We start from the raw sequence: 20,473 nt of genomic DNA, 5'->3' as shown, positions 1-20,473 counted from the left end.
CGTGCAGAGAAAGGGGCGGCAATATCATAAGGCAATGAGAAATGGATCGACTGGCTGACCCCTATGCCTTTTCCCAATCGCGGCATAAAAATGGCACCTTAGACCAGCCAGGGGAGACCTTCCATAATGAAAGACAAAGGACTGATGTTGTGGCTCACCGTATTCATTAATATCATGACACATTCTGTCTCAAATAAAGCTAAGTCAGTGTCCAGGCGAGAGGCCAGCTCCCAATTAGAGAGTGAACAAAGGGATTAGTCTATGCCTCCGAAATCCCGTCTTCATAGCCAAGTTCAATGATCACAGGCTAATGGAACGGACACTTATCCGATTCCACGGAGGTTTTAAAGGAGCAAGGGAGTGGGAATTGAACAGAGCAAGAGCAATAACGTGGCCTCAAACGGGTTCCAGTTCTGGATGCAACGAAATACAAGAGACTAGTTCACACTCAACGTAACCGTCCTTTTGAGAAAAGCTGCATCGCATCATGTCCCATGGCCCAAACTAAACCTTTCTCTCCAAAAGTGAATGGAACGGCGCTTGACCCAGACTGCCTAAGGCCAAGACTCGGCAGGACCCGATAGTGGAAAAGCACCAGGCCAAAGCGGACAAAACCCCTTGCCGTCATCATCTTCTGCAATGTCCTTGAGCACAAACCTCCGTGGCACATCAAACACGCCTGGCCCCATGTGCTAGGAACGGCACAGCCGCCTGCTGGCCGACCATAGCCATGGACACAGGGACACAATGGATCTGTTCCACGTGTGCCAGGAGGGAGGCAAGGGCCGGGGGGAGGGAGAGACTAACCCCTGGAGGAGCGGAAGTGTTTGCTGGGCGCCGTGAAGCCCCGGGTCCCGTGCACGTTGACCGCGGCCACTCGGAACTGGTACCACCTGCTGGGCCGGATGTTGGGCAGCTGCACCTGCTCATCTGTGGTCTGCGGGCAAGGACAGGAAGCACAGAGAACCTTTTTATTCGGACACGTCAGTGGCGTCGGCGTTAAAAACACACTTGCTCATCGGCCGAGGCCACTCAGCGTTGACCTCCCCGCACCCTCCCGGATGAGGGGTGCCCTGCTCAGTGTGAGGACAGCCGTCAGCACACGAGAGCTTCTGGGCAAAGTTTCAGTCACCCTATTCCGTGGGTGACTGAAGAGCGGCAGACTTGGGGATCTCTGCAGGTCAAACCCTGTTGACAAATGCGCAGGCTACTGTTCCATCTGGGGACTACATACAGCAATGGAGGGACAGGCTTTGTTTTCTCTATTGCCACCATCCCCAGAGTGTCAAGTACTGGTGACAGTCCCCTGCCTCCCTCCTTCATCAGGCTAAGGGGACATGCACCTGGTCTCAACATGTTCTATAGGAGACGTGAGAATGTTGGCCGTGAGTCACAGGAACCAATGCCTCACGGGTGCTAGTGCTGAACTCCGCGTGGGCTCGGTGGGTGACAACGAGGAAGCAGAATCGAACTGAACCCTGTCTCCGTTTACGGCGACGTACGGAAAGGCATTGTCACGTGGGCTTCCGTACCTAAAGGAAGCCCGACACTTCCGAGACCAGAGAGGCAACGTGAACCCTGAAATGCGGCCCCTCCGCCGCACTTGGTAGGACTTCAGATGACACTCTCACTGACTGCGTCCCTCACAGTTCCAGCCTTGAGTCTAAAAACGAACGCCAGTGTGATATCCGAAGCACTGAGCAGCCACAGAAGGAAAGAATTACGTGGGCTAACTATTAAAAAAATGGATATAATAATACTGCCAGATTTTTCCCTCTCTCTAAAAACACAAGGGGTGAAAGAGCTATCATCAGTTACTTTCTTAAGTCTTAAAATAATTTAGAAGTATACACATGATATATGTACCATTGCTTAAGGGAGGATACCATGAAAATCAAATAGAACCTTAGGCTGAATCCTGAGCGTCTCTACGGTTTACTAAAGCAAGTGTTTCTTTTACAAAATACATATAGAATTAGTACATTTATTCGACCAGGGGTTTATTTTCCCCTGTAACCGAATGTTTCTTTTATACCCAACATCTCACTGATCTTGGGGTCTTTAAATTATTTTAGCGTTTATCCTTTTTTTGGGGGGGTAGTATTATTTGTAAAAGAACAAAATTTCTCTCCCAGAGGGCTGAATAGTAAAATTTACTTTCTATTTCCTGAGAAGGGGACCCTTGGAGGAAAAGGTGTGGACAAAGCATCTGCCTTGTTGAGAAGCATTCAGTGGCTTCCTATGGGGAATTTATCCTTTCCCCATCTCCTGTGGTTCTCCTGCAGCTGGCAGTCCACTTAACAGCTCTTAAAAAGAAGGACAATATTTTGCTTTTCTCCCCACCAAACCGAGAGGAAGCGGCACCCACTGGGGTAGACACGGGGTGCTGCGGATCAGGTTGCCGGGTGACCAGGACCCCAGGGGAGCCCTCAGCAGAGACGTGTGAGCGGCCGGCTCCTTCCCACCGACTCATTGGCTGCACGAAGCTTACCCACGCCACTCACATCCTTGTGTGCAGTGAGGGCTTCACTTAGGAGGAAGGGAAGGAGTCCTTTCCGTGACCAACCATCACACTAAGTAGACCGAGGTGGGTTGCATTTCCTTATCTCCAGCTCTGGGCCCACATCAACGCAAAAGCTCACATTAGACAGGCATCTCCTTTTGAGCAAACAGGCCGATAGGCAAGTCTCTAGACATATGGGGCTGTGTCTACAGGGGTCGTGCTGTCTTCCGCAGACACACACGGCAGGCCCACGCTGGCGTCCTTTCGGGCCATTCTGGCTGACGTACGGCCCGTGAGCTTCGCGTCTGCAGGTGTGCCCTGGACAGGACCGCCCGGAGCTGCCTGCGAGGGACTCACCTGTGCCACGGTCTGCCAGGGCGTGGCATCGTCTTCGCTGGGATGGATCCCGTAATTCCACCTCCTCTGGACCACGTAGATCACAGGCTCGATGGAAACATTGAACTTGGAGGACCACTTAATCTCCAGCTGGCCGGTCGGCAGCTCTGCAAACCGTAACTCCTTCCTGGGCTTCAGGGGCACACCTGCAACACGACCAATGACATGGCGGCCACCTGCGCAGGACGGACACTGAAGTACAAGGGCAGTAGGAGGAACTATGGGCGGGTCTCGCCTGATGACCGGGATGCGCGAGTGGCTTTCATAAAAGTGGGTCCTCCCTGTCGGGCTTTGCCATTTGAAATCGTCTGACGCTAAGGTCAGGCCTTCACATTTCAAAGGCGTCTCAGCCCCTTTCCTATTAGTTTGTTCATTATTTAAAGGGGGTCTGACTTGATTCCTGATTCAGACCCTGGCTGGGTAGCTCAGTTGGTTAGGGCATCGTCCCCCCATGCCAAGGTTGTGGGTTTGATCCCCAGACTGGGCGTGTGTAAGAAGCAACCAGGGAATGCTTAAATAAGTAGAACAACAAATCGATGTCTCTCTCGGTCTCTGAAAATCAGTAAACTGATCTGACTCCTGATTCTGAACAAGGTTTTCTCCTCCCAGGAACCTCAAAGTCAGGTTTCTTACATGTACTCATTACCAGGCTACATACCTTGAGGTTAAACATGAATTCCCACGAGACAATACTGCTAACGAGTTTAAAGTCATTTTTCCCATTTAGCGACTCTGCGGCATGAACGAGTCTCAAGTTATTGTCACATGGTTCCTGGGTTGTTCTCCTTGATTTTCCTCGTAAGGAAAACATAAAGCTCAATGCTCTCCCGTGGGGATACAGAACAACACTGTTTTCCAAAGCCTAAGTCTCACGGACACCCCGAAGTATGGCTGAGACCCTCTGCTACAGACTCCAGGTTTGAAACCAGAAAATGATGAACGTGAAACATTCATATCTGGCCTGGGCAAGTGTTTTCCTTCAATAGCCACTCGCAGGTGTCTGATAGAAAAAGTGTCGGTCATTGCTACTTTCCTCCTGTGGTGTATACGAGTTGTCTGGTGAGTAGAAAGTTTAAGAATCGCTGTTCAAAATAGGAGCCCCTGGGGAAAGGGAGTTGCACGCCAATTTATAGCACTAACAGGAAATGTGAAACTAGCTCAGTCGTGTGGAATCGATTCATGGTTGCATTTCACATCATTTTCTGAGGGACTACACCTTTGGAAGGTCCGTTCAGAATGCGAGCTCTCTCTCTCTCTCTCTCTCTCTCTCACACACACACACACACACACACACACACACACACGTTGGAACAGAGAGAGTGCAGGGGCGTGCAAATGCAAAGTGGAAGGAAATAAGCTCTCACACCCACTGGGGACGCGGCTGGTGTCCAACTCCCTGCCTTTGCACCTGAACTCGGCCTGCTGTTGCTCTGGGGAACTTGAACATCAGGAAGCATTTCAATGGAGGGGGTCGGATCATTTTAAAGTGGCGTAGTTCCAACTGCTGAAAAGGTCACTGATTCCCGGAGACAGTTTTCTAGAGAACATGTCCACCGCACCTCAGCCTTGTCTGTTTTGATGCACCGGCGAGTGGTGTTTACAGAGGGCCTTTACTTGGCCATGAACTTGTCTTGCCTGATTCTTCCCATGGCTACCGTTTGAGCATGAGAGTGTTGAGTCTCGGGAAGAGTAAGGTGCCTGGAGCTACGGGGTGATGTCAGGTTTCTCTCTGAATTTCGTTGCTTCCGCCCACGTTTTGAATGAGCAAAACCCCTTGCGACAGGAGAGAAAATAGGTGGTTTTCTCTTGGGCTGCCCGACCCTAACGTCCTTGACATTCCTGGTTGGCCAGGCGAGACACCTCACAGTCCGTCCTGGCTCCACAGCATAAAGGTCCTTCAAGTTCATGTTGTCTTTGTCCTCTCGGCGGCTGAGCTTACCGCAGGGATTCCGCTGACTTTCGAGGGTAGAACATTTCCGCCGAGCGGTGACTCACAGATGGAGCCACAACCCTTCTCTGGGATGCACCCCCCACCCATCCACCTGCCCAGGCCCCACCTCAAGGGCCTGTGCCCAAATGTGTGCCTCACCTGTGACATTTATCTTCATGACAACTCTGCGCTTTGGGTCTCAGAGCCTCTGTGACTCGCTCTTGCACCTACGAACGTCTCGGTGCATTACTGCAGGGCCCGGTTCCAGGGAGCTGGAACCCACATCACTTGGTCTCCGTGGTGACCACCCTCCCTGGGCCCTGGCCTCTCCTGTCTGGACCTCACTGTGGCCTTCTGTTCCATGTCCCTGCATGTCAGTCTCTTTTCTCTAACTCCCTCCTTACAGTATTTTGTGGTTCTTTCCTCCAGCAGGGAGTCCCCCCTTTGCCTTCTGAAACTCTTCAACCGCACCCCATTGTCTGTGAAGAGAAACTTGTCTGTGTGTCACGGAGCACGTCCATCTCTTCGACGCATGACTCTTATCTTCTCGTGACCTCTGCTCACGTGGCACGCATTTGTCACGCAGCTGCCGCAAACCCCAGCGGTTCCCCAAACACGCGGCCGTCCAGAGCCATGGCGTTTTCCCTCCAAAACGTCCTTCTTCCTGTGTTCTAGCCACACCCCCGTGAATGCGTCCAGGCTCGGTCCACATGCCCCTCTGAGCCACCACGGACCCGACGCCTCCCGGTTGGGAACACAGGCTCCATTCCTCAGCCGCATTTGCAACATTGACCCTGTAACTCAATGGCCTCTCACGGCAGTCGCCTGTGGAATGAATGATGCTGTCTCCACCCCCACCTCACCCCCCGCCATGGGCCAGGTCTCCCTCCTTCCCGAATCTCACTGTGTCCCAGGAACAATGTTCTGCAGGAGCAAACGCTGGGTGGACGTGGATGAGGACATCGGCTGAGCCCCTCACTCCCTGGGCACTCAAGATACACCCGGGAAACGAGCGGGCACCAGCACACATGCAAACCTCGGCAGGACGGCAAACCCCTCTCTGTCCCAGAGGCACGTGGGGCCGGGGGAACCACCCCCGATTTCTGCGCCGCGTCCCCAGTCCCGTATCCCTCCGGGGAACTCACTCCACGCCAGCCCGGTCACTCAAACGTCCCTTCTCTCCTCCTTCTTAAAGAGGAAAATGCTAACTGCTGAGCAGACTAGTAAGACGTGTGTAGGACAGAAGGGCTTTATTGATTGACAGTAGAACACCTTCCGTCGGAAAAACGATTTTTGGTGAGGATTCCAGATGTGATGAAAACCCCAAAGTTAAGGGAGGAGCGGTCTTAATCCGGAAGTTGCTCTCTGTTCTTTTCAGGTATAAAAAAACTGTTCCGAGGGACGCCATACCAGCCTGGAGGACGTGGCTATTCCACGTCGTTCCTGCACTGCAGCTGGGCGGGCGGGCACGAGACAAATATGTGTGCACTGCAGGCGTGCAAACTGGGGAAGCGGGGGAGGCCTGTGCCCAGTGCCCGGGTCGCCGGGTTCCTGTGGGCACAGTCAACGGTGACTGCTTACCTCTGTCACCTCACCCAGCGCGCTCCCTGAGACGGCACGTCCGTCCTTCTCTTTGGCTGCCCCGTGAACCATCCCCCACCGCAAACACACGCCCCAGCTGCCGAGGTCGCCCGAGGCCGATGCGGCAGGAGCAAACCCACCCATCTGAATCCCATGGCCCCGGGGCTTCCCTCTGGAATCTCCGTCCACCCCCAAGGGCCGTAATCAACTGTAACCAGCATCGGGGCGATGTCAGTTCCAATGTCTTCATCGCAACGTCCCTTTCATTGTGATGAGCAACACTCTTACGATGCGCCCGGGGTGAGACAGTCCATCTGCTTTGCATTAGGGTCTCCGAGTCTCCCTTGATTGCGAGTGACTCCAGCGCTTGGCTGGAGTCATGTGCAGCTGGGGCCTTGTCCCCCCCACACACACACACAGGCCCCCCTTTAGGTCCCCAGGCCCCACGGCGCAGCTCCCCACCACGCCTGCCGGTCCCACCAGCGTCCGGATTCCATCCCCAGATGTACAAGGGGGAGCACTCCGCAGCTGGTTGCTATGAGGTCACCGACCGAACTGTTCTTTATTACTTCTGAACAAATTAGTCACCCGCCGTTCAAACTCTTCTGTACAAAACTCAAAGCTGCTATGGTACAGCACCCCACAGCGGGTGATCACACAGGTGCACAGTTTTCCTTGAGACGGTGACACGCATCTTGCCGAAATCCAAGGAAAAGACACCCAACGCTTTCAAAAATGCGGAAAGTTCTCCTGATAGAAAAGTGGAGATGATGAGCAGCCAGCGGTCGGCAATCACCACGAGACTCCTTTATTTGTGTGCAAATCTCTTACGGCTGCAAATGTTACCAAAATGTAGCGAGATAGGGTGTTGTGAAGGCTCAATCAACAGTTAACATTTCTCACACACAGAACCACTACTCCAGGAATCGGGGCTTTGTTTCATTACACCAAGGTGTTCTGCACGATCCTTTAAAAAATGTTAAACATTCGTTTGTGCAGCATGGCCTGAGTCCATCTCTAAAGGCCTGAAGTGTGTCTGTTTCACCTATTAAGATATTGTGGGCACATTCAATCAACTCCACGGTAGGGCCTCTTTGAGCAGAAACACGTTCATGCGTGATTTTTCCTTGGCGTGTACTCCACAAAGGACAAGTGGAAAATGCAGAAAAGCCATGCACAGACGCTAATCTCGACATTTGGAATTTCAGCTTTCCTCCTGCCCTCCCCAAACCGCTGCCACCGCTGGGCCTCTGGACAGGCCAATGTCTGCGCAAGAAAATAGTAAAAATGCATCATCTTCTGGACATGAGAGAGTGTAAGCTGTATATCAGAAGGAGGAGAGGACAAGAGGGAAACTGAGCCAGCCACGGTGCCACGGTGGATGTTTTTACCTGCGCAAAATCAGCCTTCCAACTCTGTGCACAGTCCCAAGGCTTGCGCTCGGCCTGGCTAAGACACTCACGTGTCTGAAGATGCTGCTGCTAATTTCCTGTGTTGGGAGACTCGGGGAAAGGCTCCCGATGGCTCCCCTTTGCTGCAGACAGCAACGCCAGCCTGTGAAGTGAGCTCATATAAAGGCACCAGCTGAAGACGCGTATCCTTGCAGACACCCAACCCAGGGCTCTGGCATCCCGGAGCATTTGGTTGGTCAGCTTATGAAAATCTCCATGGTGTCTCAAAGTCCCATTTCTGGTATAGGACGCTGCTGAAGCGATACAGTCCACAGGCCCCGTCTCCCCTGCCGTAAACACAGGAGGCCGGACAGAAGGCTGGTGTGGGTCGCTACCTAGTGGGGTTTTACCTGAGACGATGAGCAGGAGGAGGAAAAACAGGGCAGGGTGGGTGTGTGTTCATGTCCTGCGTGAGTTACAAGCATTTTTGTCCAGGGTTGTGGGTCTGAGCCCTCGATGAAGGCTAGCACACTGGGTGTGTGTGTGGGGTGGGGCAATGTCACATTGGTGCTGCACCCCTCATTTACTCGTCTAAAACCAGCCATACATCTGTGACTTCAGTACATTAAAGTATGCGGTGTCGAGATCTCATTTAATTGATCTGTACTATAGCATCCGATAATGCCCAACAGCGCTGGAAGTTTAGGGTTCTATTTGCGTCCGTCCAACTACCACGGAAAATAAAAATGGCAGGAGAGCTGCCTCAGGGTGGGCCGGGGGTGAGATGCGCCCTCACCTCCGACTCCCGGGTCCCCTGAGACCCCGCGTGCGGCCTCAGCTCCGCACTGGTGAGCCGAGAGCAGAACCCGAGCACTGAACCAATGACCAACCTCCGCGTCCTGAGGGGGCTGCACAGACCTGGCATGAGCACCGAGGAAGGTGGGCGAAGGGCACGTGGGTCGTCTGGGGCACTGGGAGGTGGCAGGGACGGTGACGGCTGGAATAGGCAATACAATGCTGAGCACTGGGTCAGAAAGGACCCTTTCCCGGACAGCCAGGGAGCCAGAGTTTTGCAGAGGGAGCAAGCCGTGTGGCTCCCACTTTGACCCGCGATCGGGGCCTCCAAGCGGCTCAGCAGCTGAGAGTGTTGTTATGAGGCTCGGTCCAGGCAGCCTCTGGGTCACCCACGTGCACCGACCAAGGCGGAAGATGTGAATCGCACCCCACTGCACCGGCCACCGTCCAGTCAGTGTGTGTGGGTTCAAAATCACAACCGATCTTCCTTACGCTCATTACGCAGAAGGCATACTCAGGCCAACAGACTCTGCTTACGCCCTTGGTGGTCAGTTCTCCATGAGCTGCCTCTCTCTGCAAAGATCCAACTGTAGACCTTCTCTGACAGCAGCACCTCCAAGAGCATCTGCCTTCCTTGGGGACACGCAGGCTTAAGAGGAATGATCTGCGATGATGAGCCACGGTGGCTGGCTGGCTCTTTGTGCCAGACCTGCCGTAGGCTCCGTGAACCCGGCATCTTTGAAATGCATACTGGCCCTTCAACGCTTTCATAGACAAAGCCTGTTTTAATTCGTATTCCCTCGTTGACGCACCTTCCTTTGAAATCTCTGAAGGCTTTGCACACACAGTTCCAGAACTCTAAGAGCACCCTGATTTTATGGTCCAGGCTCATGCCTGAGTAGCCCACGATCTGCAATGACTGAAAAGGTTTCACCATGATAGACGTATGCGTTACATGGCAAGAGATTTCACAGAAGTGATTTCTTCCACTTTGTAACAAGAGGCAGGGAAACAATGTAACTGGAATCATCAAAGGAGCATCAGTGGGTGGGTGGGGAAAGCAGCAAGGGTTTTGAATGGGATACACACGGGACTGAGGCCGAGTTTTTAAGGGAAACTGCGGGGTTTACGTGGAGTGCAGGCGAGATTTCTGGGTGAGACCGAGACAGTCACGGGATGGTCTCTGACTTCCTCAGGGCGATGCCGTTTTATACATGGTCCTTTTTAAAAGCTTACATATGCTTGGAAGGAGTGCATATTGGTGTTTGTGGATAGATGTGAAAGAGAGAGAGAAAGAGACATCACATTCGACTGGCACTGAATAAATGAACAGCGAGTGATAAAGTCTCTCTGTTTCACTCTGCACATCAGGCTGCCACAGTAGCAAAGGTCTCTATGCCTCGCGCCTGTGCCTTGACGCCAATCCAAACAGCACGAGTCCCAACAGCCGCTCTGCAGAAGGGAGTGAGCGAACAGTCGGCGTCGAGGGTGAAGGGCCCAGAAGCAGCCTGTGTGTGGGAGCTATCCCCTTGGCTCCACTGTCCGGTAAACTGAGTCCCACCTCCTGGAAGAGCCCAATTCCTGCGTCAGGGGTCTCCTGATTCTGATCGAAATATTTAAAAGTCCACACAACGTCACTGGCGCCCTCGGCCTACGCCAAGAGGAAAACCACCAGACTGCGGCACCGAGAAGGTTTCATTCGAGTGTGCTTCAGCCCGGCCTGTCTCCCGGGGACCCAAATGTATTTGTTCCCCTGCACCGGTGCCACTTAACTGGTTCGTTCTTGCCAGAGAAGACCGTTTTAAGATGCCCCTGATGCAATGCTCTCCTTCCTTCATATTAAATTTGAAAGTATTAATAGGAAGGGTTGGCTCTGCTCCAATATGACTTCCTTGCCCCCAATCTGATTTCCGTGGTCTGTTAAACATGTTTTGAAAGTTGGTACTTATTGATTTTTAGGGAGAGGGGAAGGAAGGGAGAAAGAGAGGGAGAGAAACATCAATGCGAGAGAGAAACATCGATTGGTTGCCTCTCATACACACCCCAGCTGTGGATCCAATTCACAACCCAGGCTTGTGCCATGACTGGGAATTGAACCGGCGACTTCTCACTTTACAGGATGACGCCCAACCCACAGAGCCACAATGGCAAAAGCTGGTCTGCACACAGAAATTCCGGGGAGCGTCGGGCTCAGCGGGCTCTCACCTTTGTACAGCGTCTTGGGCACCTGGCAGGTGTGCCCACATCCATTCGAGCAACACTTCTTCACCCCCGAGCACTCGTTGTCCACTTCGCAGCTTTCCACGCAGGCGGCCGCGAAGCCGCTGGCCTTCTCCGGTGCAGGGCAGTCCCCCTGCTTGACGGCCAGGACGTACTTGAGGAACTCGCAGCTGGTCAGGCATTCGTAGTTCTTCTTGGGGAACAGGGGCTGTGGGAGACCAGAGACAGTTCTGCTCCAGACAGCGGATGGGAGGCTCCGCGTCTGTGTCCCCTCCCTGGGCCCCCGGAACGGCTCACAGAATCAATGTATCTGCTTCCAAGAAGCACAATACTTCCTGCTAATTTCTGAAAGGCTGGTGGCCCACCAGTTACAATGTTGCATGCAACACACTTACTCATACACACTCAGCATTCACAGCTTGTTACATTGTAACCGAGTTCACAATGGTGTCAAATAGCTGATGCTTGACCATTGGAAACAGGCTCCGTGCTATTCAGTCGAATCCCTATACTGCATTCTCCAGTGGGTTGCTTTTTCTGGATGCCGTAAACCATAGTGTCAGCTGGAACCCTGCAGAACCTGTGCACTGCTCAAAGCCACACACCCATGGATGTTTCGTGACCAAGTGGCGGCAGCCTCAGTGCACTGAACGTAGCTGAACAACGCTCAGCTTTTAGACTCGCCAGGCACGTGGGATCTCTGATGGAGACGGAATTGCCAAGGAGCAGCGCTGCGAAAGCGTGGGAAGGCCTTTCCGAGTCACAGCTGGGCTGGGCAGGGCAGGGAGCTGATGCCATTTCGGTGCAGCTGTGAACCAGCCAAACAGGAGTGAGGATGGGGACTCCTTGAATTGCGAGAGGAGCGCTTTGTGGGTAACGTGTGCGTAATGTGTGACCACCGGTGTGTGGTCATCGCTAGGACGTGTGCGTGGCAGGCAGAGGACACGGGGTGGCTGCGTCACTGCTGAGGGAAGGGGCTGGGGCCCCCGGCAGCAGCTCTGCCCAGGCGAAGAGGGGAAATGCTGTCTCCATGTACCAGTCCTTAGGGAGACGGTGGCCCGACCTTTCCCCTGAGCCTCTTGGCCCCTTTGAGGGCTGCGGCCCAGTAGCTGTCCTCCCCCAACCACACTCCTCGGAACCCAGTCACACCTGCAGCACACCTTTCCAGCCAAGGAAACCCCCCGCCCTCGGGCTGCGCCCTAGCTTGGGTGGCGAGTAGTCACTGGTGGGAGGAAGGAGTGGTGTGGCTGTGAGGCCCAGCCCGTGGGCACTGGCGGGGGCGGGGGGGCGAGGGCACAGCCACAGGAGGGAAGGACCTGGGACGCCCCCTGTCAGAGGGAGGGGAGCACCCCCAGCAGCCTGACGATGGGACTTGGAGACAGATGGGGAGGGCGCTTTCTCTTTACTGGGTGTCCAGTCGAGTGGGTGATATCAGAAACACATGAGGTGCCATTGCTGAACACAAACCCAGGGAGAGAATAAGCGAATCTCGTGGGTCAAGGCCAGCGGGCTGCCTGCGGCTCCATACTGCTGAGTGCGGACACCTGCGGACACCAGAATCACACCTGGGAACACTTGCCAGTAGCCTGCTTGCCGCTTCTCACTGATGACTGAACTTGGCTCCCGACCACCTGGTACCACGTGGGTCCCACCTGCTAACACCTGCTACCATCTGTGTAACCCCTGAGCAGCACCTGGTAAAACCTGCCTGTGTCCTGCCTGCTGCTCCCAGTGATGACAGCGTGTGACTCTCCACCATCCAGGGACACCTGGTAACACCTGCCCACACGCCACCTGTCCCTCCCCCCTGGCCAGATGGGTACCTCCTAACCCATCTGGATCCCAGCCCTGGGAACCCCAAGCCCAGGAGACAGATTTGGGGGAGTGTTAGGTCCATCACGCAGAGAGCAGTTCACACGAGGCTAGAGATGTGATCATTTAAAAAAGGATCCAAGTCCCCACTGGGGGAGGCGGGGAGGGGAGAAGATGAGAAATGTCTCAACCTCTGTTCCAAAAAGAGGGTGAATTATAACACAACATTTCTCAAGGTGACGATGTCTGGAAAAGCCATGCAAAACTCAGAGGAGGACGGCGTCGGCAGGGGCACGTCCGAGTGACCATGGGAACCCCAGCCACCAGCAGAAACCCCAATACTAGTGTGCCGTGTCCCCCCAGAATCCTCTCGTTCTTTTCTCCAAACCGTGCTGAATTAAAAGCCCGCAGGTGCGTTAGCATGGGAAACGTGATGGTGTGTGTATTCGACCATCAGTTTTGACAGAGCCGCACGACCGCTAGCAATGGCTAGATTTCGCGAGGTTGCGTTCAGCACCAAAAGGCATTCTCTCCCAGCCAGGAGAGTCCTTCTGATGTCCTAAATCTAACGTAGGTCACGGCGGCCATGCCCAGTGACAAGCAGACATGAGAGAAAGACTTTATGCTGTTTGACTAATGAACCATCGAGGAAAACGTCCAAAAAGCTACTTGGAAAAACTATAATCCCCAGGTGTGGCTTAGCGTTGTGGACGTCAAATAACACTGTTCGTAATCGTACATAAAATTGGAAAATGACCTCAACTCACTGGATTAGAATAGTGTCTCAATGCGAGGATTTTGCAGGTAAAATGTAGAAAAAGGCCACAGATTCTGTACTGAATTAGCTCAAATGTGCAGCTGGTTAATTTTTTTTATAATCTGCATAAACATTGAAAGCATCATCCAAGGCGTTTCTCTCGTGCTCAATTTCACAGTTCATTTTTCTGTTAGCTTTGGAAGTTCTCGACTCAGGTCGAAGCCTCCCTTAGCAATCTCAGAGGTATGCAGCAGCATCTGTAACCAAGCGCTGGGCAGGCTGGTGCCATGAAATATATACATCACGGGTACTGGAAACAGCAGTTACCAGAACGCCCGGCCTCTTACACGGGGCTGAGATTCCCAAGGAAACCGTCGGATGAAATCTGACAAGTGTTTACGGCTCGCGGACTTGGACATCACAGTGCCTGAGCATGCTCCAAGGTATAATCACGGCGATTCCGTCCAAAACGTCCCTGTTGGAAACAGGGCGTGACTAGAGACTCGCAGCCGGCGTGGGCCCTCTGTTCTCGTTAGTGTAATTGCCTCCGTACCTGCCAAGCACCGCGCCCTTGCACTGAGGCCGAGGAAGGCAGGGCAGGGATTGCCTCCTCTTACCAACTGGCTGAGCGAACGGGGCCGAATTAAGAAGAAAAAAACAGGCAGAAACTGGCTTAGGTTGGCAGCCTTTTTTCCCAGAGAGTGCAGAAGAAGGATCGTGATTAGCACCGTAACATGCATCTTCCAGGCGACCGAGAAGTTGTTTGGTGTCTTTATTCACTGTTTTCCCTTTTGGCACAGGGTCCAAAGAGGGATACATCTGTCATGATTTCAAGGGCCGTGGAAAGAAATACGTTCGTCTGTGCACTGCAGCTTTCTTAGAGCGATACGTGGGCGTGACAGGATATTTTTAAAGACTCATTAGAATATTATAGGAGCTCACACTCACCAAGAGCTACATACTGGTCTTTGCACACCACAGCTCCTCCACAAGAGTAGAATAAGTGCCCGTCTTTTTCCCCGCACTGCTAAGTGTTTCCTGTTGAACATTTTCTACTTAACTGCGCTCTTGTTTCTATCCACCAAAGGCAAATTTTGGTGCTTCCTACAATAGCCTTGGGTGATTAACGCGAGTTGGGGTGAAGAAATATCCGTGGTTCGGATATAATTGGAAAACATGTGATATCTGTAGCCAGGCCTCTCACCATGCCTTTAATGAAGCTTAATGAGCATTTTCCAGTTGAATGGAATAAGGACAAAAATGCACACAGGCAGGCCAGAGAAAATGAGGGAATCGGAATACCCTCGACATAGAGAAAATGGATAAACGGGTCCCTTCATAGCCCATTGGGCATCAGAAGAAAATTGTGACTGCTAAGGAGGTACTATTTCCCGCAATGTGACCAGGTAAGGACTCACAGACTTGTTGGGAGGGACGCACATGTTTTGGAAAGTTGAGACTTTTTGCACTCATTGTGAGAACAATGCCCATAGACTTTATGGTAAATAAAAATATGCGTGGCAACACAGATGTATATGTACCATATTGAGTTTCTTGCTTATCCAATTATGTCTGGTCTATTATGGCAAGTTATTCATTATGAAATCAATGTGGTGGCAATTTCTTTATAAAACTATTTGTATGAACCATCCCACAAGTCACATAGATGGCAACTTTTGCCTGCTCTATAGCTCCAATTTAAAATATGGAAAATTGTGGCTACTATGCTCATTAATTTTTGCTTTTTCTGACCTTGCTGTATGTGACAGGAAGATTGGAATAGACTTCAAAGATTACGTATTTTTCCAGAGTAGTTAGCACGTAATGGATGTCAGTCATTATGCACCCAGAGAAGTCGATAAAACTAAATGGTCGAAGAAAATACCCTTGGGTGCATTAGATGAAATGAAAATCCTTCCTACTTAAATTAACATTATGTTTAATATGCGTGAATGCTTATAAGCCTCTTATAAGCATTCTCATCTCTTAGCTAAGACATTGAAGTGTTCTTCAGTGGCTTACCTGAGCAGTGTGCTAACTCAACGGACCTGTGGCAAGCGATAGAAGTAAAATACTAACAGTGGTAGGTAACAAGTTTGGGGTGCTTTTTAAAAAAACACTACTATCTTCATTTTGATTGGTGTAAATGAGCAGAATTGTGCCACAAAATAATTTCTGCAGAAATCATGGCACGGTGAATATAAAAACATCAAAATCAGTAAATCAGCTTAATAGGTCAGAAATCATAGATACATCATTGGAGAAAAGGCTATATTTGGTTCTCGGATCGATTCAACCGAAGTGCGCAATGTGCCGAATCTCAAACATAGCAGCCTTTGCCATGAGCTAGGTTGTGGGTGGGGTCTCTTCCTGCTCCCGCCTATATACACAAGTGTGACACTGAGTGTAACACCCCAGAAAGGAGTTTTCCATCACCACCACCATCATCATCACCACCATCATCAACAGTATCACCACCATCATTACCATCATCATCACCAGCATCACCAGCATCTACACCATCATCACCACCACCATCATTGCCATCACCACCATCACCATCATCACCATCACCATCACCTCCACCATCACCATCACCTCCACCAACATCATTGCCACCACCACCATCATCGCCACCATCACCACCATCACCACCATCATCACCACCATCACCATCATCGTCACCACAGCATAGCAGAGCACCTAATCACTAACAGGGGTTGCAGGTCTACCGTCGCTCACCCGCCACCAGGTGCTTTACTTGCTCATCTCACTTATCCCTCCTGGGTCCCACAACCATTACTATCTGCATTTTACAAAGGAGAAGACAGAAGTTCAGGGATACCATCACATCTCCAAAATCACAAACAAGTGAGACTGTGACAGGCCACTAGTATAGCCAGTGATTTTCCAAGGACCACCCATATGTCAGGAGAAAGGAAAACCGCCAAGTCTGTGGCTCTCAACCCCCCCCCTTAGGGTCATCTCTGAGAGTCTGCATTTCCTGATGTATCAAGAGCACAGCAGAGGGGGAAACGGCATATATATAGGTATATCTACATATGTGTGTGTATGTGGGTATACATGCACGTACATGCAAGTATATATGCAAATTGTACATATGCACATCGAAAGGCAGGTATATTCCAGGAATGCTGATAAGAACAAGAAACACTAAAATAGAGTGTATGCTATGGATCTTCAAGAATATAAATATAATTTTTTAGGCATCCAGGTAGGAAAGGCAAATTGATTATGCCTGAGAATATATATGGTTTCCCTTGAATTTGTTTTTCTCTACAAAATTTAATGTGTGAGGCCAATAGAGCAGTGGCTATGTAACACGAAGAAAAATGAAGAATATGTATAAACATAGAAAATCAGCAAAGGTGTTCTTCAAAAATAGGTGACAGAAATAATCTCAAAGACATAAAGACAGAGAAAATACATGGTGTATATAAATATAATATATACCAACATATATAAAGTAAACATATGTGAAAATTAGAGAAGTGGTTGTTGAAATACATGTTTGATAGAAATATTCTCAAACACATAAAGACTCAGCAAATAGACGTACTCATGAGCATTTCTTGCACCATCATGCAATGGCACAATCCAGGCATTCCAGAGATAAACAGAAAGCAAGAATTGATGGGCTAATACCGTAGTAAGTATGCAATGAAAATAAAGCATATATGTTGGGAACTGCCCTGCCTAGGTTCAGAACCTGTAACCCCCCATGGCTAAGGCTGAGTAAAGAGACCTTGGGACCATAAGCCACTAAGGAGACAAAGCTTATCTCCCTGACAGGGACACTGCCTCTGCCCCCTTTTACTTCACCCTGCTTAGCCCCAGCAGATGACTGGTTAGCCAGTGACGGGTAAGATTCCTCAAGGGAGGGACGACCTAAGACAGGCACAGTCATGAGGGGACCCTCAGGGAAGGGCATGGGGGCCTATAAAGCAAGAGGGTGATGGACCCCCACCCCTCAGCTTTGACAAAGCCTGAGACCTCATTCTGTCTGCAAGGAATCTTCTAATCTCTCGGCTACCTTACTTCCCTGCCTGACTTAAGCCTGAAATAATGCCAGAGGGTGGTGCAGCCCCGGGCAGGAATGGGCAGGCTCCCTGAAGTGATCAGGCCCAAGAAAGAATGCATAAAATCCTGTCAAACCTGCTATTCTAAGAATGCCCTCAATTTTCTGATAAGGGTCCAAGCAGGAAATGAGTTTGTTTCCCACATTTTTGTAGCCCTTTAGCTAACAGAGCCTGACTCAGAATAAGCCCTCCTAGTTCTTTGTATGTTGTCTATTGTTTGATCCTTACTGACTGACAATGATTGATGAGCTTTACCTGGATTCCTGTGCAAAATGAACCCAATAAAAGCCCATTGAGGAACAGGCTCTTGTCCCTTTTTTTTTTTTTTTTTGAGAGAGAGATCGGCCACCTTTTCTCCCCAAGCAGATCATGTCTTGGTAGACTTATTCTCCTCCGTGGTGGCCAGGGGGGCTCTGCTGGTGAAGCCCCACACACACACGCATATACTTCTATGAGAAAAAAAAATTCTGAGCCATTCACCTGGAATTTGGGTATAATAACAGACAAAGTTTGTCACAGACCATTTCAAAGAAAATGATATTTTGGACTCCTTTTCAAAAACAAAGACATGCTCAAATTTCAAAAGCCACACAAAAAGAAATCGGCATAAATGATTAATCACTTTACCATTCACATAAATAAAAAGCTGATATTGAATAAGGTCGGAATTATGGTTAAGGAAGAGAATTTGTGTCTTGAAACTAAAAATTAAATAATTTTAGAGACATTGGCAGGTAGAATTAGTAGCAGAAGAAACGCCTTGGAGGGCCTGACTTTGAACTTCATTTTAGGACATGAGTAAATAATAAAACAAACGCAAAATTTCAAACATTATTATTTCAACCTCGTAGTATTTTCCATATCTCCTTCTCCCCTTAAAATTTGGAGGTTTCTCTTTCTTCTGTTACATTCCTGTGATGTTAAACTTCCAGCATGATGAAACCCTGCTTGTGTACGGAAATGTCTGCCGAGTGGCAAGTACCCTGGGGTCCCCAAGAATGTCCCCCCCCATTCAGTCACTTCCTAGCAGGTCTCACAGCACCGAGCATGTAGCTGTCATTTTCTGCAGCGCAAATGTGCTAAGGACAATCGGGGGGCGGGGAAGGTGTGGGGAAAGGAGTCGGGCCGGGGGAGCCCAGGGCCGCCGCTGAGAGTCAGTGCCTGGTGGAGCCCCGACATGTGCCGGGTTCTTCCAGCCACAAGCTGGGGTGCTATCAACCAGGAGACTTAATAGACACACAATGGGCAGAGTCACTACCGGGGGCTGCTCACAGATGCACCTTCTGTTTTCCAAAGGCCAAAGTCCCAGGAGAAGAGCAGGCGTCCAGCAGACACAGGGTAAGGAATGTTTTGGGGTCCTCCCGAAATCTAACTTTCCGGACGGCAGCTGAGGGCTCACCTATGAAGTCGAACTTCTAAGCACAGCAGTCTGAGGTTGCTACGGTAGCTGTCATGCCCAGGTACCTGTGGCTATTCTGGGTCCAGAATTGGAAATAATGGTTGGCTTTCACTCTCCTGTGGTGTTCGTTAAAGTTTTTAAATGTGTACAGAGAATGCATACAAAAATAAAGACATGATACTATTTTAAATAAATCAAAATTGCCAGCTGGATCCACTCAAAGGCAGCATCTAAATGCGAAGTATGCATGAAATTGGCAGAAATAGTTCTCAGTTCAAATGTTCCCGACTTATGCTCGGAAATGCAATTATCATCTGCTTGGAAACTCAGCGACACACACTAATTTATTAGATGTGATTACACTTAGCTTGGTTCCCAGGCAAATGAAAGACTTTTTTTTTTTTTAAAGAAAGAGAGAGGGGGGCATTGAGGGGAACGTCACAATGAGAGAGAAACATTCATGTGTGGTCTCCCGTATGCACCCTGAGTGGGGACTGAATGGACAACCCAGGAATGTGCTGTGACTAGGAATTGAACCGGCGACCTTCCACTTTGCAGGACGATGCCCAACCCACTGAGCCACGCCGGCCAACACTCACTTTTGAGACCCATTTCCATCTCTTATTTTCCATCATTATCAGAATTGCATATTTTCTGTCTATAGAGTATCACGGAAGAAAGACCAAGGACTTCACAGGATTAATAGGCAACTGAAAGTGACAGCCTGACGGGGAACCCCAATGCCAAAAGGGGGACACCCAGAGACTGCCACGTCAAGGGTGGTCATTGGCCCCGTAGCGCCCACATGTCCCCATTGGACATGCAGATGTGTGCCCACACCGACTGAGTCTGAAGTCGCATTTTCGCAGGATCCCAGCGATCTGTGCACAGGACGAACCCGGACAGAGCCATTTGCATCCTGAGTTGCCTCTGCAGAAGGAACAGCCCTCCCGCCTGTGCACGGAGATAGACTCATCCCTAGAAATGTGGGATTTTTATGCAAGCCTCTCCCGCCTCACACTGCCAGCAAGATTCTCTGCACCAATGGCAGCCACGCCGTCCCAGGAAAGAAGGACGCAAACATCACTTCCTTAGAACGAGAGCCCCTGACCTGCCTGCTGTCCCACTAGGGTGAGCTTAGAGAGGGAGCTGGACCTTCTACAAAGAGCCGTGTGCGTTTGGTTTGTATGTCTTCCCCTGTAGTTTACACATGGACTCCAATGGCTCCATAGAAGCTGGGCTGCTAGTCATGTCCACACTACAAAACTCTGTGGGACTCTCCAAGTAAGTGCGGTTCCCACAGACGGGTCACAGAATTCCAGCATGGGGGCCTCGATCCGAACAGCCCTCGTTTACCTAATGTACCCTGTGACCAAGGGGCATCTTTGCCTCTCACTCAAAGGCAGTATTTTCCATGATATGCCCCAGACTCCTCTCAGACAAGATAGCTCTTTGATCATTCCATCCCAGCCACTTACAAATCTCCAAAACTCATCATTTGCCCCCCAGCTGAGTCTCCTATAATACTATCCTCCTCAGAGGCACATAGAAGTTCGATGAAAATTGAGTCTATTAAAGACGGAAAAAAG

General features: G+C 50.6%; 1 protein-coding gene across 2 annotated transcripts in view; it reads right to left on the bottom strand.

Annotated features, from left to right (window-relative positions):
- The window catches only part of ANOS1 (anosmin 1), a 103,865-nt gene that overhangs the window by 23,719 nt on the left and 59,673 nt on the right, over positions 1-20,473 (bottom strand). For both annotated transcript variants that reach the window (XM_037157564.2, XM_053673442.1), the window contains 3 exons: positions 10,802-11,024; positions 2,861-3,045; positions 808-937 (listed from right to left, as the gene is read on the bottom strand). In XM_037157564.2, coding sequence (XP_037013459.2) covers positions 808-937; positions 2,861-3,045; positions 10,802-11,024 — 538 coding nt within the window. The remainder of the gene's footprint in view (positions 1-807; positions 938-2,860; positions 3,046-10,801; positions 11,025-20,473) is intronic.

This window comes from Artibeus jamaicensis, unplaced genomic scaffold (genome assembly GCF_021234435.1).
Source record: "Artibeus jamaicensis isolate MK-2021 breed Jamaican fruit bat unplaced genomic scaffold, CSHL_Jam_final contig_859, whole genome shotgun sequence".
Classification (NCBI taxonomy): Eukaryota; Metazoa; Chordata; class Mammalia; order Chiroptera; family Phyllostomidae; genus Artibeus; species Artibeus jamaicensis.
This window is presented reverse-complemented; position numbering and strand designations above follow the sequence as displayed.